This window comes from Elgaria multicarinata, chromosome 10, assembly GCF_023053635.1.
Source record: "Elgaria multicarinata webbii isolate HBS135686 ecotype San Diego chromosome 10, rElgMul1.1.pri, whole genome shotgun sequence".
Taxonomy (NCBI): domain Eukaryota; kingdom Metazoa; phylum Chordata; class Lepidosauria; order Squamata; family Anguidae; genus Elgaria; species Elgaria multicarinata.
Window position 1 is genome coordinate 50,427,149 of NC_086180.1, and position 23,809 is coordinate 50,450,957.

General features: G+C 43.0%; 1 protein-coding gene across 1 annotated transcript in view; it reads left to right on the plus strand.

Moving 5' to 3' along the window:
* The first annotated feature begins 4,647 nt into the window (after positions 1-4,647).
* FHDC1 (FH2 domain containing 1) overlaps positions 4,648-23,809 on the plus strand; it is a 44,528-nt gene continuing 25,366 nt past the window's right edge. The window contains exons 1-2 of the mRNA XM_063135250.1: positions 4,648-4,708; positions 13,494-14,120. Coding sequence (XP_062991320.1) covers positions 13,644-14,120 — 477 coding nt within the window. The 5' untranslated portion in view covers positions 4,648-4,708; positions 13,494-13,643. The remainder of the gene's footprint in view (positions 4,709-13,493; positions 14,121-23,809) is intronic.

Below are 23,809 nucleotides of genomic sequence, written 5' to 3' on the forward strand. Positions count from 1 at the left end.
TGAGCAAACAGTGGAACATCAGGAATGCATGTTAATTATAATTTAAACTACCAAGCAACTTAATATCTAAAGATAATTTCCTTTACATTATATAATAATTTCTAACATCCTATTCCTGTTTCTCCTTCCTTTAACCACCATTCCTCTTCAAATTCCTACCATTTGGATCTTCTACCTCTACTCCTTTGGATCAATTTGCAGGCTGTATTCCCTCATGTCCCCTTTCAAATATCTGTTTTCTCATGTAAAGTTGAGACTTGTCCCTGTTTTAGACATAGCAACCGCTGTCACCCAAGAACTGACATCTACCGATCAGGAGAGCTCGGGCTAAAGGGAGATGTAGTCCAACACACCTGGAAAGGCTGAGTCAAGTAGTCATTTACACTGGTGTGCTCAGATCAAAAGAACGGCTTGTGGCACAGGGGGAAAACACACCGATGAGGGTTGGTCCATCGCATACCCACACTGAGCAGTATCTAATTCAGCACGACCGCTAATGTAAATTACGTTGACCTAGTGTAAGTGACCACTAGAGCAATGCCCATAGCATTTGCTGGCATGATGGGTTTTCCAGGGAAACCCATTGCTCCAGCAAACACTATTTGCAGCAAATGGTTAGTGAGCATGTTTAAATCATGGTTATGTAGCCACCATGGTCAGGAATGGTTTACACAAGATGCTAAGCCATAATATTTAGCTCGAAACGCTGAACATCATGGTTTAGCATGTTGTCTGAACAGGGCCATATACTATTTTGTGGTCCATATCATATTAATCCTTATCCATATCAATGTTTCTGTCTTAAAGCTGCAGTCCTGAGCTTCAGAGACAATTGGCAGGCTACCAAGTAAGTCTACAACTAAACTGACATTTTAAGGTTTCAGTTCTGTACATATATATTAGAGTAAATTTGCATACAATTTTACTGTAAATTACTTGGATCTTCACGTTAATGACTTATCCGTTAACATATTTCAGTTATACCGCTTGTAAATATTAAAATAAACATTAAAGGTATACGTTTCCCTGCCACCCCAAACCAGAGCTTAGTTTGAGTATGGATTTTTGTCAGTTCTAAATATCAGGATTCGTCTCACTTCTGTATAATATAACATTCATAGACTATCTAGGGTTTCATGCAATTTTCCCTGAACAATTCCACATCTGTTGGGCTTTAGGAAGCAGGCCTTCCAGGACAGAGTTGCACCACACACTCTTTTACTGTGGCATTTGCTGTAGCAAGAGAGCAGTTGCCACAGGGCAGGTGGTGACAGCAGTGGCTACACATAGCTGTGCAGGCTGCTTTCCTGTTGCAGCAAGACAGTGAGGGGACTGCAATCCACCAACCTTCCAGATCCACCACCTGAGGTGGAGAATTCACCTTGCCTCATGGGATGGCTGGCCATGGCTTATGTTGTAAAAAAAAAAGGTTAGTCTTAAAATACCACAAGGCTTTGTTCTTTTTGTAGCAACAGATTAACAAGGCAGACTCTCCAGGGCTCTCTGGGGCCAGATCTACACCAAGCAGGATATAACACTTTGAAAACAGTTTGAAAACTGTCTATGGAGTGTGCCCTGGGCCCCAACAGTTGTCAATAACATTATAAACTGTTTTAAAACAGTAGTGTAGATCCTGCCTGGGTTGGATCCAATGTTAGTCCTGCTTTGAGTCCTGAAAAGAACAGGACTTAAGTTAGACTAATATTGGACACAACCCACTGCATGCAATCTTACGCTGTTTTTCAAGGAAGCCTTGATCTCGGACACCCACCACTTCATCTGTGCATGCAGTGAACGTGGGGGTTCCAATTCCCAGTCTGCAGGGCACAACTTATGTGAAGGGAAGTCAGGCAGAATTCGATCATATAGTGTCATGTTAGCCTTGGGAGCTGTCACAGTCTAACCAGATCTACACCAAGGAGGATGTGACACTTTGAAAACGTTTTGGAAACTGCATATGGAGTGGGCCCCAACAGTTGTCACTACTGTTATAAACCATTTTAAAGCAGTAGTGTAGATCTTGCCTAAACTCTTGAGGGCTCCAAGCCCGCTTCTGCTGTGCCTAGCCTCTGCTTCTCCCGCACACCACGTGGCATCGTCGAGGCTCGGTTGTGCGCCGACGACCACGTGGCTTGCCTTTCCAACAGAGCAGCCCTTGCCCTGTACGGACAACCCAGGCTCTGTCGTCCTTGCCGCGCCCGTTCCTTGCATCGCACTTACCCGAGGCTTGCGGACACGTGCCGCGCGAGCCTACGCACGTCTACGCGGCAGTAAGCCCCATTGCGTTCAATGGCACTTTCTCCCGGGTAAGTGAGCTTAGGGTCGCAGCACCTAAAGCTACCAAGCCCAGCAGCAGCAGCAGCTGCGCGGTCTCTTTTCCTTTGGGCTGGTTTAAGTCCCACTGGGAGAACAAGCTGGTGCTGTTACCTGAAGCAGCCCCGCCTAACGCCGCGCCTGCGCGGTGACTCCACCTCCTGCTCTGACTGCCGGATCCTGGCCGCAGTGAGCGCGAAGGGAGGAGGCAGAGCAGGAGAAGGAGGCGGCGGCGGCGCTGTTCTGAGCGAGTTGGGTAGCCAAGCCGGCGTCCCTGGAGGAGCCGAGGCGGTGGCCGAGCGTTCCCCGCACCTGGCAGCAAGGTAGGAGGTCATCGGGTGGTGAGATCGCTTGATCGGCGGAGCCGACGCGCGGTGGGGCTTCGCGAGAGTCAGGCGAGAGCCTTAAGCCGAGGCGCTGGCAGGGCTTTGGACGCCCCCTTCCCCGTACCTCCTTTCATTCCCGCGACGAGGACAGCGGTGGCGAGCGTCACCCTCGTTTTCTAGGGACGGAAGGGCATAAAGGGTGCGCCAAAGGCACCGCCGCCGATTTGATTCCTCGAAATCACGGTGTTCGCTCTCCGCCGCCCCCCCCCCCCCAAATCTTCGCAGTGGCTTTGCCCGACATCCCTGTCACTGCATCTAGTAAGTAAACCATCTGTAGATGACCGGGATGGGGGGGGGGAGCATGGAGTAAGTGGGTGGGTTTGAGGAGGAAGAACCCGGCTTTGCTGCGCATCTTGAATGCAAAGCAGCAAGGAGGAAAGGACTCTGAATGGATGCCTCTTTCTCCCACGGCTAAATTAAAAAACAGTTCCCACCACCATCCTTCAGCCCCATGTCATGATGCAAGCCGGGCTGGTTCTCTTGGGATTCGCCCTCGCGAATCCCCTTCATTTATACCCTCTTCTCTCTGTGTGTGTCTCTACGCCCACCCACCCCCTGTCAGGATTTTATTTCGTTTTCGTATCTCTTGGTAGTTTTTCTTTTGCCGGGTGTTGCGAGCTGGTCCTCGCGTTCGCGACACGATCTCAGTGTGTGAGAGAAGGTTGGAGAGCGTCCCTCACCAGGGTGCTTTAGTGCATTGGCGACGTGTTCATATAATCGAGTTTCTGCTGCAGTTCGATTTTGTGGTCCCGTTCCCCTCCCCCCCCCCAACCTCAGAAATGAGATCTAGAGACCTCTTGATTCTCTTTTTTTTTGTTCCCCACACACTTTTAAAAGAAACTGTCTGGAGAACGAGACACGTATTAATGTCTCTTCGATTTCAGACGGATTGATCTATCCAGGGTGCTTGCAGCTGGAAATGTAGCCATGCAGGCTTCGTTGTTCTTTTATTGCTTCTGAGAACCATAAAGTTAGGCAGAGGATGTGGGAGTGGGGCGGTAGGGGAGAGTGAGCACGAGAAAGGACTTGGCTGGCTAGCGGGTAGTTGAGGTGGGGACAGTGGAGGCCGGTGGCTCCGTTTTCGGTGGGGCCGTGAATCCATTCTGGGTTTCAGCCAGAACCAACCCAAGAATGGATTCACACCCCTACCGAAATTGGGGCCACCAGCCTCCACTGGGTATTGTCGGACAGTCGCCCTCCTCCACCTCTCCGGCCGCCGCGTGCGTTTTCCCCTTGGGCTGGTGGGAAACGGGGAATATCTGATTACAAAGCGTCGAGGCCACCTTGGAGCGGCGGAAGCCGTAGCCTGCCCGCGCCCCTCCTCACTCCCGGGAGGCACCGCAAGGTGCCCGGAGGAGCTCTGAGGAGAACTCTTTCATTTGGAGAGGGTGGGAGGGAGGACAGGTCCCTTTGTGCGAGGCGCAGCCGAGGCAAACAATAGGGGCTCCTTGGCGTAGAGAACAGCTGGGGGGGGCGGGGGGCGGGGGGGGGTGGAAGGAGAGGCGGCGAGGAGCCTTGTTCTCCTTCACACCCCCGGGGAGAAACGAGCGAGCGGGAAGGGTTGCTGAGGGGACGCGGCTTGGGAAAGAGGCTGCAGCCCCGGAGGTAGGGAAACTGGGACATGCGCCTTGCTGGGTGTAGGAACTCGTGTGGGGTTGGCACAGACCCTCAAAGCACTCACATGCGCGGGAGGGTGTGCGTCTGTGTGGCGTGCAGGGGGCGTCCATTCTACATGCTGCTGCTGCTGCTGCTATAAACGGGCTACTTTGACGACAGCATTTGTTTCCCCCTGTGGGGAGGGGAGGGGGGCGATCTTTTCTCTGCTGCAGCCCGCAACGCCTCGCCCTTATCCTGTCCAGAGGGACGGCGGCATCTAATCAAACGTAGTGCCTATCTGTCAGTGGGTTTGTTATTTTTAATTGGCCTTTTCTTACTCCCCCCCCCCTTCAGGATCCGCCCAGAAACAAAACAAGCAATTAAAAATAAAAGCCTGGGAGGGTAATGATGAGGTAAGGGCGTTTTATCCTTTTGTTGCTGTTTATCTGAGGTCTGGCATTGGGGGGGGCAATGGGGGGGAGGCTCTCTACGGGATTCTCTCTTCTGCTTGTAATTCCTCTGGAGTCCCCCCACCTTTTTTTTAATCACACAACTCTCCATTCTAAAACACTCACTGGTTAAGACTGGAGTTACTTATTCTAAATTTCTCTTCTAGGCAACTATCATTAACCAAACAGGATTCAGGACAAATCTAGGTTAACCATTTTTTGTAATGATCAACTTGTAGTAACCCTTTGGGGGGGGAACCCCCTCTTGGGTGGTCTCTTAAAGACAAGACAGATCAATTCCTCTTAAGTTCAGATGTGCCACCCCTTTTTCTTTTTGTATTAGCACAAAGGACAAACCTCCTCGTTTGGGAAGTGCAGATTGAGAGTAAATAAAGAAAATGTACTATTGTCTCCCAGATATTTGAGGGTGGGAATTGTTTTCCATTTCAAAACAATACTTTTCAGAACCCGAATAACTTAAAAATTCATTTTTAGCAGCTAGCCAGAGAGGCGATTGAGTTAATTGTTTGAGCTAAGACAACAAGGTGTAGTTGCGGGGAGGGGGTGGAATTTTCTGATTTATAAAAAGTGTGATGCTCCTGTGGAAACACTTCTCAGGAAGTGCATAAGGAGGTGATACTCCCTACCCCCCCTGCACACACGCACACTCCTCCAAGGTGATTTGGGATATAAGGGCACAATCCTATGCATGCTTAGAAAAAAGTCCTACAACTCACATGGCTGACTGGGGAATGCTGGGAGTTGTAGGACTTTTTGTGTCTAAATATGTATAGGATTGTGCCCGAAAACTCTTTATTAGTGCCTTATTGGTGTTAGCCCCATCAAACACCAGTGTTGGTATATTTCCAATTCTGCCATAACAAAAGAAAGACGCTAGGCTTTTGTTCCATGAGGGTGCTCTCTCTAACACTGCAAAATCAATTTGGGTGGCATGGGGTAATAGAGCAAGAGAATAGGCTGGACGGATAATGACCAATAATTGCCTATAAAAATACCGCCAATAATAATTATACACACATCATCTTGGTTTCAATAGGTGTCCTGGCAAGAGCAGAAATCACATCCAGCTGGTAACTCAATATCATGGTCTGAGTGCTGAGAAAATAAAAATTCCCACCAATGGATTTGTTAATGAGGATGGGATATCATAGGGATTGCAGATGAAAAACAATTAACTAATGCATTGACTGTTTTGCATTCAAGGGGTGAAAAGTCAGGGCATTTTTGATGATATAATTTGGGCTTGCTTCTCAGTAAATATGTTCAGGATTGGCTGTACGTGCCTTAAGCAAGATAGCTTATTCCTCTTTAGCGGGGTGGGGGGATACCTTTAAAATGCCATTTGTTGTGTTCCTGCTCTATCCAGCAGTATTTGCTGCTGCTCTATTTGTGATTTGTTGCTCAATTTACCATTTTGTATGGGTATTATTGACATCCTGACATCTGAGTACTGAGATGAACACTTGTGGTGTATGAGAAGTTTACAGCATCATAGTTCTGATATGGAAGCTTGTCTTGTTGTGTGAACTCCAAATTACCTGTGAAATTCTACATTCATTGTCTGTGATAGGATCTCTGCATCTTTTCACTCATATTATCTTAAACACAATTGTATATTGTTCTAGAAACTTTATTATTTTGAGAGACTGGGGATGACTATGCGTATAAAGTTAACTGTAGGCTAATTGGAATCTTGTAATAATATAAAATAGTTTGACAAAGACAAACTAAAGTTTACATCTAGAAATAACTCAGTTTGCGTATGGATCCCTGATGGAAATTAGATAGATGAACCATTTGGTCTGTTTGTTTTCATACTAGAGATGCAAAGCGTAATGCATACGCTCACTCATTTGTTTTGTCTGTAGGAAATAAACAATTAGTTGGTTTCACATAAAGAAGCAGCAGCACTGTACAAGTGCCTTACTTTTCTTGCACTTCTTGTATAATGCTAATGTTTTTTGTGTACACCTCCTTTGCAGCAAGATGTGTTAGTTCCCCTCTAGAGCATTTTGCTGCCATATTGGTTTTTACATGCAAAGCAGTTCTAAGTATCTGTTTGTGCACAGCATGGGTGTGTAGGCGATACCTATGATGGGGCTGTGAGAGCAAGTCTCAAGCATGCATATCCCCCCCCCCACTGACACCCTTATTTAATGTGAACCAGGGCCCATATGAGGCTCACTACCGCACCCCACCACATGTAACCTGAACACCTGGGTTGTGTGGGAACTGGCCTTAAGACCTTAGAATTGAAACTCCAATTCCTTTCAGACTGGTTGTTCAGGGTGTTATCCCACATCCAGCAAAGTGTGTGGCAATAGCCTCCAGTTTTATTCTTGCACTTGGTTACAGGTAGGAGACACCTGCTGAAACAAATTGAGCAATCGTGTTTTTAGGCTCCTCTGTACCTCAATATGTCTCCTCTTTCTTAATAGCTGGGGACTATATGGTGAATGTGCCTCAAGGTACTGTATACCTTGGGGAAGACAACAGCATCAAAATAAAACCATTTAGTTCTTTCTCAAGTTTTTGGGGTTCCGTGCTATACCAAGATAAAGTACTCCCTTGCCTAAAGCAGATGCAACTGACACAGGAGTGGATTGGGGGTTGGGAGAAAGCTGCAATAAACACACGTGTGTCTTTCCTTGAGTGAACTCTCAGCAAGATGAAGGAATTTGCCTGTAACCAAACTGATCTGAACTGAAAGATGAAGGGTGCACTTCACAGTTGTATTAAATAAATAAATATTTCAAACTTCAAACAAAATTTGAGAAGCCCATTTCTCTGATTAGACTGAAACTCTTTAATATTGAAGGCTGCTACTAAATTTTGATTGTTTTGCGTCACATGCAGCCAATCAAATGCGCATCTTACTCCTTAAAATTGGCAGCTAAAATCTGGCGTTGGTCACCATATTTTCGTCTCATCAATCATTTTTGGCATTATATTACCATTTGCATTATGCTATAAGGGACATACTCATAATAGGTGTGACTTATTGTTGCTGCACATGTATTGGTGTTTTAAAACAAACAATTGTTTTAAAACAATTTATGTCAAGTGGAGTTATGTGTTCTAATATATTCTGAGGATTGTAACACAATTTCTGGGGGGAAATGAAAAGGAAACCAGTTGTGGAATATTGTGTTATGTACAAGCATAGTAAAGGACAGCGTAGCGAAAAGGTGAACTCTTGTGAGCCAGGGAGCTCCTGTCATTTGCCATGTTTCTCACTTGGTAAGCATATCTTTGGAGGAAAGGGAGAAAGTTAGCTATGGAAATCTACACATCTCTCTGCTAGCCTAACTTGTCATTTTTGAAATGTTTGCAAGTATATAGTTCTACAAGCAAAACTGTGATAATTGTTGAGAAACTTCCCTATCAACTATGCGTCTTCTCCAAATAACCCATCAAAATCTCATGGTACAGGTTTCCTCCGTCCCACAGCTGTGCTTCCTTATCTCTTGGAAGTTTGCAGTTGTCCTTTTGTATCTCTTTGCTTTGTCCTTGTCTTATCTTCTCCCTCTCAAATATGTGATTCCTTTAGATCACCCTCCAGATGTTTTCAACTATAATGCCCACTGGCCCCAGCCAGCATGGCCAGTAGTCCGTGATTATGAGAGTTGTAGTCCAAAAGCCATGAGATTGGGGAAGGCTGCCCTAGGCAGTGTACAATAGTGTTGACTTTAAATAGAATCCTTTCACAGTTCTATCCTAAATCTGCAAGGAAGGCAGTTTTCTTTTAAATCAGCAAAGCTTGCATTGAAGTGCTGTGTGTAGATTGGAATTATTAGACATGCTAATGGATGCTTCTCCTGCTGCTTCTCAGGGGCTTTGTCGCTCCTTGATATGATGCTGCTGAGAAGGATTGCATCTCATGTAGAATTGCCTTTGATTATAGAGGAATCTCCTTTGTCATCCTCATAGATCAATTCATTCTCCTCATCAGTGTAATGTAAGAATGTATTAGTCACTTCCTCTTGGGTCATTCATCACCTGCTTCCTTAACAGATGGATAGAACAGAGACTAACTTGTAGCATCCATGCTTACCTTGGACATAAAATGTAATTTGGGATTACTGGGCTGTTTTGAATGTTATGCATGAGCGTGATACATTTAGAATTGTCACTTACTGATGCACATCTTTAAAACTGGTTGGTCTAGTAGAAGAAAACTTCATCTATTTCGTATTTCCTATTGCAACCAAATACTCTTGTAAGTTAGATGTCTGATTCTTAACTATTTTTTCATGAACTTCGTTTTGATTAAACAGTATATCATCAGATATACCTGTTGCTTTCTTAAAAGCCCTTTTGAGCCCAACACATTACAGATTAAAGAAGTGAATCTTGTGGAATGGCAATCTTTAGCCATAAAAACTTGGCTAGATTATGTAAACCCTATTTTGGAATTCATACCTCTTTCATAGTGGAATACCTGCTTGGTGTAGATGAGCCCATTGTATTTCATATTTCCTTGTATCTTGGAGTTGAATATTAGATTGAATAAGTATAGGATAAGGGTCCTACTCATATTTTGTTGGTTTCTGGTCACTTTCAATTTGGAAACTTGGTTCTGTACACGTCTGTCAACTGAAAACAAACCTGCTGTTTTTGGATCATGCTCACACTTTATCTTGTAGTTTTGAAAAATGAATCTCAAAAAATGGCCAAACTTTCAAATAGGTGCTGCCAGTGCTGCCTTTACTTGTCAGATGATGATAGTACAATTATGTGGTGGTTGTCCTTGCTTTTGAAATGGCTATTACGCTAGCATGAGACAATCTGGGCATACAGGTTTGTCTATGTAAATACGTAGCTTTGCACATATGTAGAGTTAAGCTTTGCAGCTTCCTCTTTGCATTTAGTCATTTATTTATGAAGATTACAATTGCAACCTAGCAACCAAAGGATTTAAGTTAGCTTTCCACAACCTGGTATCTCCAGATGTGTTGGTTTGCTGGGAATGATGGGAGTTGCAATCCAACACACCTGGAGGACACTATGTTAGGGAAGGTTGTTTTAAGTGTTCACTGAATAGATTTCATTACCAACACCACCCCATGTTAAATTACATTAATCAACTTGTCACTTGATCAATGGGAACAACATAAAGAGTTGCTGAGCTGCTGGATTTATGTTGCACTATATCATGATTGTTTGGGACCCTTGATTAATCCAGTATCCAGAGTTTGGTCTTTAACCAGTAGAGTGACTAACAAAAACCTGAAGATTTGTCTGCAGAATGTTGGCATATAATGTTTAAGATAATGTCTTCCATAATAAGTTGCCTTATTACATTTAAAGGGAAACACATTTTAAGTATTTCTCATCAGATTGAGATACAGCTCAATCTGCTGTTATCTAGCATTTGGACAAACTATTAGGAGTGCAATCCTAAAGGAGAGCAGCCCTAATGACATGGGGTCTGTTGATCTCTGAAGCTCTGTCTTGTCAAAAGACTCTTGCCGGCAGGATGAAACATATGATGGAAGAATTTCTCTCTCTCCATCCACCAAAAAAGGGGAAATCAGTTACACAAACCACAGAGCTCATCTGATTTCCCTTCTGTGTTGTGGACATGATTGGGGTCTGGGAGGACTTAGGATCCCTTGGACTCCCTCTCTGACCACTGGCATGTTTGCCACACACCCCTCCCCCCTCCCATGAGGTTGGAGTTGTGAGCTTGTAGAGGAAACCTCTGTGGTGGCTGGGAAGAGCCATGAAGGAGGCTCCAACGTTGGGAAAAATCCCCCAAGGTTGGAGCTCTGCGTAAGACCTTGGTGAAGGGTTTTTCCCCCCTGAACAATCCTATGGCCCCTGGGATGCTCTCTACGGACCATAGGATTGCTCTCTGAAAATGTTGTGACTGCTGAAGTTATAAAGAAGAGTACAGTTAGAGGTTTTGTTTATTTGCTTTATTTGTGCATTTTAGGTAAAAAAAAATCATTTTTTTTATTCCAGCTTTATGATAGATTAAAATACTTAATTTAAAATATCTTTCTAATGGTTGATTGAGTATGGTTTGTTTCTGTTCCATAAAAGGGAGAAAATTATTTTCTGAAACATGAAAGGGGTACTTGGTTAAATATAGTTTTCTAATCTTCTACTTTAAGTCCTGTTAATATGGATGTACATGACTAGTAGATCATAAAATCGTCAGTACGAGTATGGGACGTCTGATTAAACACCTGAATTGAGAATTGGAGGCCTTAGTTGGTAAATTTAAATGACTTTGAGTGCAGTCTTACGAATCTTTAGACAGAAAAAAGTCCTACAACTCCCAGCCATGCTAGCTGAGGAATGCTGGCAGTTATAGGGCTTTTTCCTGTCTAAATATGCATAGGATTGTGCTGTTAAGCACTTGAACTGTGATCCATGATTCCAGTAACATGCGACTAGGGTTTCCTATTAACATTTGTGAGCACTTCCTCTATAGAAAAAAAAATAGCAAACCTTGGCTCATGTAATCCGTTAAAAATAATAACTTTGCTATTCCCCACAAATGCCCTGAAGAAACACATAGGGTTAGATCCAGATTTAGGTGTGTGCAGCTCCACTAGCAGAATGGGACTTTGCTGTCCCCTTCTCCCCATGGCACCCCCTTCTAGCCCTCCTTAAAATATTACACAAAGAGTTAGGAGACCCTGATGAATAGGTTGGGCTGTAATCCAGGGGGGTGAGGGAGATCCCCAAACTGGGCAAATACGTTTTTTGTTTAAGCTAACTTGAACCAAGGCCAAGCAATATGTGCCCTACCCTGATGCAAAAATTAAAGGGTTCCTTTCAAAGAACAGATGGTGAATTACCCCTGAAGTTGTGGAGAACCTTGAAGGTTTAAAGGTAAATTTGCTAAAAATCAAAAGCCATTACAGAAACTTTGCTGCTTTGTTTTCTTTGTCATTAACTTCATACGACAAACTTTGTTTTTGAAGAGGTAGTCAAAGATTTTGCGCGCTTTAAGGACAGCAATTTAAAACAGTAGTATGGAATATGTAAAGCATGCTTTCCTGCTGCTGTGTGGCATTTACAGTGTTGTTGATGATGATGATATGCCAACTATGTTCATGATAAGTAACCATCAAATCATGGGACCAAGGGTTGCAATTAATTCTTGTAATGTAGCATGAATAAGATTTTAAGTGTTTGGTGTTTGGGCAGAAGCATAGACTACCCCTGTCTTTACATTAGCAAAGTGTAAATTACCTTTACCTTTTCTTCTTAAAGATACTTTGAGTAGGTATTAAAGTTTTAGGTTGTCTTTAAATTATGGTTTGAGCAAAGTAGGCCAGATCTACACCAAGCAGGATATGACACTTTGAAAACTGTTTGAAAACTGTATATGGAGTGTGTCCTGGGCCTCAACAGTTGTCACTACTGTTATAAACTGTTTTAAAGCACTAATGTAGATCCTGTCTCAGTTATACATTGGAATATATAGGATAAAAGATTAAAAATGGCTTGAGTTTTTGGTCGTTGGATGATAGAGAATTTGCCTTATTTTACTTTGCTTAATAGCTAGGAACTTTCCGCTATACAGGAGTGGGCAAATTTAGGCAATCGGGGAACAATTTCCAGCCACTGGACTCCCCTGGGGGGCTGCTCTCCTGCTGCTACACCGCCCACAAGGCCAACCTCCCCCTCAGCTGTTTGCTGTTGAAATTCAGCAACAAACTGCTATGGAGATTCAGAGGGGCCAGATTTAGCTTGAAACAAGCTACGTTTGGCACTTCTGAGTCTGCGTTGTGTTTTGCCACAGAATTGTGGCAGAAAAACACCAGTTGTTCGTTCCTGCGTCTGTATCACCAAAATTCAGCAACAGGGATGTGGGCCACACTCAAGGTCATGGGGCTGCGTTTTGCTCACCCTTGCATTATATTACTGCAGTAAGCGTTCATTTAATTTGGCATTTGAATGTGGACTTGTATTATTAAAGCACAGGCATATGTATGGTATGGATAATATTTTATCCCTTTCTCTCTCTCTCTCTCTTTTTTTTACTTCTTAGGCAGTTAGCATCGCATGTTTGTGTATTGGAAGCTTATTCCCCCTGAAAGAAAAGCAACTTGCTTAAAATGCCTTGGCACTTCTCTTAGGCCATTTCTACACCTGCCTTTTCCCCCGGGATCATCCCTGTGCATCCAGTGACACACAGGGGATCCCGGGAGCGGGCAAGGATGATCCCCCCATTTTCCTGGGATAATCCTTAGGTGTAGAAAGGGCCTTAGTTTCACAACAACTCTTGTGTGTATCCCTGTGGATTTCTGCTACTGTCTGACACTATAAGGTGACACTTTCCCCTGCAGGGGGCTTGATTTCATTGTAGTAATTTTTACTGCAAAAGAGGCAGGTGGTGCAGTACAGTTTTAAACAACACCTTGTCCCTTGAGCCATGGAACTGCTGCAGTAAAACCTGGGAGCAAATTGCTGGCTGCGGCCATGGATGTCTGTCTTGTGCCCGTCTTCCTTCCTTTGAATATATACTCAAATAATAGATAGGCCTTGGGCATTGGTTTGCCAGCTCTGTTGATTACAAACACCACACTGGGGTGACTGTTAAAGTCCAACTACTTTAGGGTGGAGCTAGTAATTGGCATGTCTAGATTGGTAATCCTGTTTGTACATAGCCTACAAATTGGTGCTTCAGCCATACTCCTTCCTGCACTTATACAAAATACACCCAAGTCCTCCTAATTTTTTGTTTCTCTGCTACATTTCATTGCAGGTTTCAGAGAGATGACTGATTTCCTGAATTTCCTTCGCTGATGGTAAATTAAAATTTCAATGCACAAGTCATAAATTGCTATTCTGCTGCTTGATGTTACATGCACATCCAAGGAAGTAAGTCTCTCTCTCCACAGAGAGAGACTGTAAAATGCATGTTATGAATTGTGTCTCCTTGATCAATGATAAAGAAAATGGAGCTATTTCAGTGGAAGCTGGATTAATGATCGGAGATACAACAGAACCAGAAGAGCAGCTGCCGCCGCCGCCGCCGCCACCACTGCCACCGCCATCATGTCTGTCCACAGAAGCTGGATTTTCTTCAACAGTGGGTGTGCCACCCCCACCCCCACCTCCACCCCCAGTACTGAGCAGAACTTCATTGCCACAGCTGGTAAACGGACATGGCCATCTGAGCAAGAAGAAACGAATACGTAGTTTCTTCTGGAAAACTATCCCTGAAGAACAAGTCCGCGGTAAAAACAATATCTGGACTATTGGTGCTAAACAGAACTACCAGATTGACACAAAGACAATTGAGGAATTCTTTGGTCAGCAAGAAGAAACTGCACCCCTAGATTCCAGAAGCAGAGTCTCAAGGAGGTCATTTAAAGATACCAAACAAGAGGTAAGCATGAACATGTATTGAAACAAATCTTTCCTTTGTTATTAATTTCTATCGAATTTCTAGGATTGTTTTTAGCTGCGTAATCCAACAATCTGGTGTCCTCCAGATGTTTTGGACTCCAGTTTGTATCAATCCCAGTAAGCATTGGCAAAGTCCAGGAATGCTTGGAGTTGTAGTACAAAGCATCTGGAAGGCAACAGCTTGGGGCTGGTTGGCTGAAATCACTTGCCTTTATTTATCTTGATTCCTAATATTGTGCTGTGATCTTACTGTATCAGAAAAAATAATTGAAGTCTTAACCGTTTACTTTTGGACAATGGAGTAACTTGAATCCGCCATTTATCAAAACCTTTTATGTTATGAGGTAGAACTGTTGTATTTATAATGTGACATTGTCTATAATCTTTATTTGAGATCTTTGGGATCCAAAGAACAGAGAAGACTGTTGGATGTATAGATAAAAAGGTGTACCCTCGACGGTTTTTAATATAGTATGCATAGCTGTATCCTTTTGTAATCTCATGAAAATAAACCCTACATTCAGAAATTAAAAAAAGTCTTGCATTCAGAGAACCAAATTTATATAAAATGAATTGGATATAGATTTAGGCAAGTGTAGTTTGAAGAAGTTGTGGAAGCAACTTTCCCACTTCCTCCGCCCCAGTGTTCTCCAGCCTTCCGAACATGCTACACAGAGGATAGGAAGACCTTTGAATAGGGTAGCTGAAGGATCCCCCACAATCAGGTAGTATCACCGTCCATGAACGGATCTCTTCTGATGTTTCGGGATCCCTCAGCTCTCCGCACCACAGTCTACCCCATTCAGCAAGGTCTCTTTATAGCATTTTCAGGGGGGTTGGAGAGACTGTTGTGGGGAGGAGGAGGGGGAGGAGTTCTGCTTCTGCTAGCCCAGTGGCATGTGCCAATGTTTTCTGGGGCTGAGAAAATAATGTATAAAAAATGATTTCCTGGACCACAAAACCAATAGTAAGAATCTTACACTTTAAAATTTTACACGTTTCCAAATATTTTCACAAGGTGGCTTTAACATATAATTAATGCTGAGTGCATTGTCACAGCAAATTTTAGATAGTAATTAATTTGTTCAGCTGAGCTGTAAGAGAGCATTTGAAAAACCATGCCTTGGATTGGCCATAGAGTTATAGTCCCTATAATCTTTTGGGGACTATATTTAGAAGACTCCTACTGCACAGAACATGGTATTTAGTCTCTTAAAAGTATTTGTTGTCACTAAAAAGGCAAGCTTCTAGCCCTCATAATTGCAGCAAAACCCATGGAATACTTGGATTGTGTTTTAGAATTTGGGATTGGCAGAACTTGCACTATATACACAGGGCAGGGGCTGTGGCTCAGTGATAAGTCACCTGCTTTGCATGCAGAAGGTCCTGGGGTTCAATCCCCAGGCTCTCCAGATAGGGTTGGAAAAACTTCTGCCTGAAACTTGGAGAGCCACTGCCAGTCAGTGTTGGCAATACTGGGCTAGATGGATCTGATTCAGCAGTATAAGACAGCTTTCTATGTCAGGGGTCAACAAATTCTGTAATCACTAGGATGCCTCTCCCCCAAGGTGCATGACCATGTGCTACATCTCTGAAATGCATCATGAGATCAGGAAAAAAATTCCTGCCCCTTTCTCCAGCAATAACCTTGGATCTGGGAGGGGGGCATAAAACTCTTCTTCCAACAGTTCATAGCCGGGGTGAGGGTGTGGGGTGTGGGGTGGACAGGTGCTTGCTCTTTCTCTGTGCCTAAAGCTTTCCTTCCCATTTTCCAGTGGTAGAAGGGACACATAGAGGTGCCTTGTCTTGCTCCTGACTGGTGTTCAGAGCTGGAAGGGGTGGATAGCTCTATCTCTGGCCTGACTGGCAATCCAATTGGTTGGGCATAAAGGCAAGTCCATGCATTACCTCTCCCTTATGGCCCTGAGCTGGAGACAAGAAGCAGAGCCCTAACAAGTTCCAGGCATCAGCTGAACTTTGGATCTGGGGAGCGAGTGGGGTTCATCCTGTCTCCTCTTTAGTTTCTAGTTCAGGAAAAGCTGAGGTTCATCTTGCTCACCAGAGCCTGGCTCCCCTCTTGGTCTGGTGAATGGGGTGAGCGAATTTATGGAACCTGGCCCAGGTGATCCTTCTAGCTCTTTAATTACAGGTCTTCCCTTCATATATGGACACTCTCTCCTTTATTATGCTAGTTCTTGGGAAAGCATATATCCTCATTTGAAATGTTTAATTTGAGGTAGTTTAAATACACAACTGAAGTAAGTTTGTTTAATTTGCATTATTCTGAATGCAGACGTGGGTTATTAGTAACAGAATATGCACGAGCAATGGTGTTTTTCAGATCTGTTGTTCAGATCACTTTTTGCATTGACTTGACAGAGAGAGAGAGAGAGAGAGAGAGAGAGAGAAGTGACGTTAGCTCCTGCAGCAAGACATGTTCGTTAAGTCAGCGTGGACCCACATAGCGGTGGTTTGCTTTTGCTCTTTGTCCTGGCTACTTGTTAGATCTGCTTACACATACTTGTGAATTCAGGACATTCAGGGTATTGCTAGTCTCCTTAGTGGATGCATAACTATGTAATCTGTGTTAATTAGCAGGTCCATGTAAAGAGAGGAGGAGCTTAGGCTAATAAGTATATGAATTAAAGTTTAGAAAAAGTAAAGTTGGGCATCAGATTTGATGTACACATGAGCTGGGACGTTGTGTTGATGCTTCCTTTTTGAAACTTGTGCAGCAGCTCCTGCTACTGAAGAGGCAAGCAAATATTTGTTTCAAAGACAGCTTTCCTCTTGAGGAAGTGCTGCAGAAAAAAGACATACATGCTGCCCATACTCTTGCAAAGTTAGTCCTTTGGCTTCCAACCAGAAAGACTTAGTAGTAACATAGGATGCCATGATGCCTCCTAAAGTTCATTAAGGCTGCAATCCTAAGCACACAAACCAGTACGTTATCTCCTTTGAGCTCAGTGGGTTTGCTTCTGAGTAATCATACTTTGGAGTAGGGGTATGCACAGACCCCCCGCTATGCCCCGCGGGCTGATCCGAAGCGGCCCAGACTTCCTGGTTGAACCGCGGGCTCAATTGAAGACGCCGACAGACCGGGGACGGAGGCAGGTAAGGGAGAGGAGGGCGGGGGGGTTACCGGGCCCTGCCGCTGTCGCCGCATGGGCGACAGCGACAGCGCCCGGTAAACCTCACTTACCTTTCCGGCGGAGCTCCGGATCGAGGCAAAGTATCCGCCTTCACCTCGATCCTCTTCGCCACGCTCCGCCGGCCCCCCAATCCTCTTCGCCTCTGCCTTAAGGGCAGGCAAAGCCCCCCCCCGCTCTGCTTCTAATTCACCGGTCCGATTAGAAGCGGAGCACATCCCTACTTTGGAGTGCATTACACTACAGGAAAGGCTAGACTTTAAAAAGTTAAAAACCCATTAAGCTTTTATGGCTCAAGAAATGGATCTAAAATAACTTGAGAGAAGATTGTAAATACATATGGCTAAATCTATGTAAAGTAGGGCTGGGCAACTTTGGGAGGTCTGGGTGTCATTTTTACCTTCCTCCAAGCACCTGATCCCCCACCACAAGCCATAATCCGTCAGGCAACCCAGGGTTTCATTAAAATAATTTAATGAAAAGAATGGAGTCTAGAGCATCACAAAAAGGTCAGATCTAACCTTCAATATAGCTTATTTGCATGTTGTTTGGCTTTGTTGGTGCTCCATAGTGCTCTAGACCCCTTTTTGGAGGCAATTTTAATTTTTTTAAAACTTCTTTTGGGGAATGTTGGAGGCAGTAGAGGATGTAGGCGCTGCACAGGGTGGGGTGTCGAATGTGACTCACAGGCGACATACTTCCCACTCCTGGTGTAAAGCAACGATATGTATTTGTGTGAATATCCTTGTATAAATATTTATGAAATGGGATGCTTTTTAAAAACAAAAACAAAAACATGATATTGAATGCATAAATACTTACCTTGTTTATTTATCATTCTTGGGTGTTTGTTCCATAAAGAGATTTCACCCCCACACACACTTTTTACAATATATTAGCATGTTTGGGTTGTGCCATTCTAAACTTTTACTTGTTTGCAATAGTAATGCTTAAATCCTGACTCAGACTTCTGGAACACTGCTAATGTTAGGTTTTGTTAGGATTGGTGCCAAGGGAGGGAATGTCGTCATGTGGTTTGGGGGAAATTTCTAAGATATTGTGCAAGCACAATTGGAAGAAAATGATGCAGGTTTTGGTAGAATTATACAGAAAATACATGTTCAAGCATATAGACCTAAACAAGATGAAGAACCTGGTAATTCCAGGAGTAAATTTAGGAAAATTGCCGGGAAGCATTTTTCTGTCTGAATACTGATTTTTTACAAAGGAGTTGGTGTGACTGAAGGCGCACACATTTTTGGCAGGGTTGAAGGGAAAAGGAGGGAACTGGATGTATAAATATACTTGCACTAATCGTAGGTCTGTGTATATTTGAAATTTTACTTCAGATTCTTGACCACCTCCTCTTGAGAGGTTTGCACCTAGAGATTTTTATTGCCTTTGCCGCTGCACTGAAACCACTTTATTTCAAAGTAGGTCTATAAATGTTAAATGGTGTTATTCCATAGTAAGTGGTTTGACACCTTAAACTATTTTCCCTTAGTAACAAAAGAACAAATCTACATAAAATATTGCATGCAAAAGTTGAGTGTGATTATAAAAAGAAACTATTGTATGCTATGTGAAACTGTCTCATGAAATGAAACCCCACCAATTAAAAATCTACAGTGACGATCAGGTGGATCTGCTGCCCCAGAGGATGTAAAGTTGGTCCACCTCAAAATGTATGTTTTGTATGTTTTGCACATTGCTATGTGCCTCAAATACGAGATAAGGGTGCAGGCAGACCTAACAGTTATACCTCAGCAGGGCTACTTGGGATGTGGTTGAATCACATTGAAGAGGGAGGGAGGCATTGCTCTCCCTCGCTATTGTCAAGCTCTGATTCAGCCCTGCTATCTTCTGAGCCTGGTCCTGCAGCAGCTTGCCCTGATTGATTGTGAGTAGACATGCTGATTATGCTTACGTCATGCCTACGATAAAATTGGTAGCAATGGAATTGGGCTGTGTGTGGATTTTTCAGTCCTGCCCATTTTTGCCTTTGACCCCACCCACCACTGGAACGTAGCCCCTGGAAGCTTCTCAAAAACGGAATCCAGCCCTTGAACTGAAAAAGGCCTCCCACTCCTGGTTTAGAGCCAATCTTGAACCTTCCCTCTCCGCTTCCTCCTTCATAAGTGGTCGCAGGCAAAATGAAGCGATACTTCTGATTCCCAATGGATCATGTTCATGTGTGAGACAAGAATATTGTGAAGACCTGCATAGGGCCATGTACAAGTGAGAGCTGGAAATACAGCTTGATTGAACCAGACTTTGGTTTCCTGATACTGCAACTTACACTGGGATTTGTGTGTGGAAAAACCACTGTGTTTTCTGCCTGGCATGCTCTAAATAACTTCTGCCATGGTTTACAATGCGATAGAAAATTAAGCATCTCATTTCCTTCATTTTTCCTCTTTCCCTCCTAAGCTTTCCAGATCCATTTGACCAGACACTTTGATTGACCATCGTGTTTTTAAAAGTAGTGTGCATGAAAGCTGACAGGCGATAGCTGTACATGTGGCAGGGATACTTTGACAGTTTTGAGAGAGTGTTTCATTGAAGCACTAATAGTATTTTCAGAAAATGGTTGCCATATGGCTTTATGTTTATCATGTCGAGAAAAGGTTGATGCCATTAGGGTTGCAGTTCCCAGAGTGGTGAGCGAGTAGAACAATTGCTTCACCATATCGCTAACCACAATGTGAAGTTAACACATCACAGTGTGCTACAATATTTGTCAGGGAGTCCAGAAATCTTGGCTGGCCTTTGCAGCTAAGCATTATTTTAATTGTTTTAATTGTTTTTACTGCTTTTAAATTATATATTGTTTTAACTTGGTTCATGGTTTAATTTGTTTTTAGCTGTGTATATTTATTGTTTTATACGGTATGCTTTTATCTGTACTCCGCCCTGATATCCTAATGATATAGGGAGGATTACAAATGTTTTAAATAAAATAAATAAATAAATATTTTATGGCTGCCATTTACCCTGATCCTCTTTCTCTCCCTCCTCTGAGTCATTTAGTACATACAGAGGATTGGGGAGGAGTAGGATCTTGACTCCAATATTACTCTGAGCTTCCAAGGTACTTGGAGGCGATGAGAAGACTTACTGCTTCGAAGTGGCTGTGAAACCCAGTGGGAGGCCAGAGGATTAGCCACCACATATGTTTCACTTAGTGCTAGTTCAGGCTACAAATATGAGCCCCAAAGGCAACCTGGTTTGGCCCCGTCTTGTATGGCAGCTGCAGTTTTCAGGTTGCTATACTAACTTCCAGCAGTGGCTGCTGCACACAGAGAGAATTGCAAGTAGTTGCGATGTTGCACTAAAAGTCATTCCATGCGGGCTTCATCCTGTGGGACTGGCACGTGTTTGAGTGGTTCAGTGTGTTTGCGGAAACCACCTGGATTGACTGAAAGCCATTGTTGCCCCTTAATAGAGTTCTGAGAAAAGGCTCTAAATGGTCCTTAGAGAGGTGTCCAATTTGCAATTAATTTTCAGTAATAAGGGAGTGGTGCATGAATAAGGATAGGGATAACTTAAAGAAGGTGATCCACTGAATATATGAGTCTTTATTTTTTATTGTTTAGTTCCACAATGTTTTATCATTACTTGAAGCTATGTTGTTGAGATTCTGATCTATACCTCTAGAGGTCAGTCCTTTTATTTCAGGCCAGTTTTGTATAGATGGTTGCTAAATAAACCGACAAAGGACATAAAGCTTTGAGGAACACAATTAGAAATAATCTGTATTTGATATTAAAAAAAACCATTGTATTCCAGATGAGGATGGAAACTGGAAGTCTTAATTGATAAAGAGTATAATGTGAATTATTCCTGTGCAGATGAGGAAAACTGATGTTTGGAAATAAGCTGCAGAGCCACTTATGTGAGTGGAGCTCCACCCATGGAAAGTGCCTCCACCTGAGTTTTGAAGATCCCTCTCACCCCTGATGGTGTTGTGCCACTGGGACCCATCGCTAATGCCAGGTGGAGTTAGTGCTTCATAAAGTCAGGACAAGTCTTCTGCGTTCTCCGCTAGCCTGCCTTGTTCCAGAAATGAGTGTTTTTGCTTGGTTGCATTAGCAAATGCTAGCTCCCCATTGTGCTAGTAAAGGCTTCCCATTGGCACACGGGCAGCATAGGATATTGCCCTGTAGTTCTGGATTTTTTATACCTGGAGGAAACATTTATGCTTGAATGAAAATTCAGTGTGTATTTATTTATTTATTTATTTATTTTATTACATTTATATACCACCCCACAGCTGAAGCTCTCTGGGTGGTTTACAACAATTAAAAATAGTAAACATTAAAAGTATACAAAAATTAAAAAAAAACATAAAAACAGTATAAAAACAACAGTTTTTATTGTATTGTTGCAGTAAAGTTGTATGAGCTGGAAGCAAGACCTTTCCTTCAAAATCCACATTTCTTTACATTCAAAGAAGAACTTCAGTATATGTTAGTCACGGGGTTGAGGTTCATTCATAATATGTGAGGTATAAGTGTTCCCTGCCACACACAATTCCCTTAAAGAATATCAGGACTCAAGAAGCTGAGGAAATATTAGGATAGTTAGTAACCAAAAAGAATGGGAAGAGAAGAGCTCCATTTATAATAATTAAGAGTAACGGGCAGAAGAAAAATAAAAGAAGAGGCTGAAGAAAAGAGCCTTTAGGCTCAGTTTCAAGAATCCATGATAATCTTGATGTAAAATAAAAAAAACAAAGGCAACGTGCTGGTCCATGAAGGGAAAAGAAAATCTGCACTTAGGCAATACCTTTATTAGGACCGACCAACCAAAATGCCACAAAAGAGTATGTGGAACAAAATGCAGTGTACCTGTTAGTTGTTGTTGTTATTTCCTCCTTTCCCTGCTTTCTGTGTGCCCTATATAACCTGACGGAGAGTTTTGGAGAACCCGAAAGCTTACACAGTCTTGTGGCATTTTGCTTGGGTCCTAATAAAGGCATTGCGTAACTGTGGATTTTGGATAATGGAAAATGTAGCTTCAGTTTTCAGTCAGTGCACCTTTCCTGCAATTCTAGGTTCAAAGGCAGAAAGAAGATTGCAAGCTAATCCAACAGGTTATGCCAAACTACAGTCTGCCGCATATCCTTAACAGAAATGACGTATCGACTGTGCAAGTTCATTTCACATAGTTATCATTTGATCTTGGTCATCTGGATGACTGTACATGACTTTAGGTCAGAAGACAGGAGGTTCCACGGAAACTGTAGTCTCCGGTCAAGAGAATAATGAAACATGGAAACATGCTGGCATTCCTTTAGGCAAGAACAAGGTCAAACCTCAGAATGAGAAGATAGTTGACAGGAATGCCAAGCAGGATTTGGGAGTGATAAAAATGTGGCATTTACATGTAAAAGCACATATAATTACTGTGTACTGAGCAACACTTAAACAGGTTTTTTTTGCCCTTGCTTGTCTTCCTCTGTTTTTTAGTGTTTCCCGAGCGTGAGCAAGAGGGTGCTGGTAGGTGTATGTTTGGTAAAGGGAGAATGCACTATAAGCTAATACGCAGCACAGCCACGCTTTCCTAGTTATCCTCAACGTTTTACTCATGGGCTGTTACGTGCAAACTGGCCCAGATGTGTTTTCTTACACATGTGTGTGTGTGATTCTGCATGTTCACTTTTAACATCGGCACTGGTCACTGAAGAGTCCCCATCCCTTCACAATAGGGATCTGGAGTCTTAATGTCTCTTGAAAAAATTCTGTGTGCTGGTGAAAGGATTCTCTTACATTCATTCAATGCATCTTTAAGTCATTTCTAATCTTGGTTTATCAGTTAGCCAATGGGATTGCAGTTCTAGGAGTCAGCGACAGTACATTCAGAAAAACATTTGAGAACGGATGAGTTACAGCTTTGGTAATGACATTTTAACTTGCACTAGGCATTGTTTTAATGATGTACTCCTTGCCTTAGTGATTATTGGGAAGTGATTGCTGCTTTTTATGTGAGACTGCAAAAATTTTCAGTGCAAACGTCTTAAGTAAAAATAATTTAAAAATGTAGAAACAAGGAAGCTATATCAATGTTAGCATTTTTCAAATCTAATTCTAAGGGTGCATGTAGTATCTTGACAAACTAATTTACCAGGCAACTCTGGGTCTCACTTATCAATAGTCAATTACAGATTCTTTCTCCCTTCCCTTTCAGTTCTGATGTTTCTATTTTCCCTATCCTAACTTCGTTCAGAGAAGAGTTCTGAAGTCACTCGTGTGATCAGCATTGTAGTATGGAAACGATTGATTTATGACAGTGACTATGCACGAGTCAGACAAGTGCATTTTATTAACTTAGATTTTTCTTCCCCACCCTGTCACAAAGACTTCAGGCAAGTTACAATCCAGCATATCTCAATTTTAAACTATTTTGTGTGATGTGTTAGGCTGAGAGAGATTTAATTGGGTATTACTAGGCTAGTCATAGTGTGTGGCTGAGTGGAGATTGCAGTTCTGCACATCTGTATTTGCTGGTGTTCAATGGC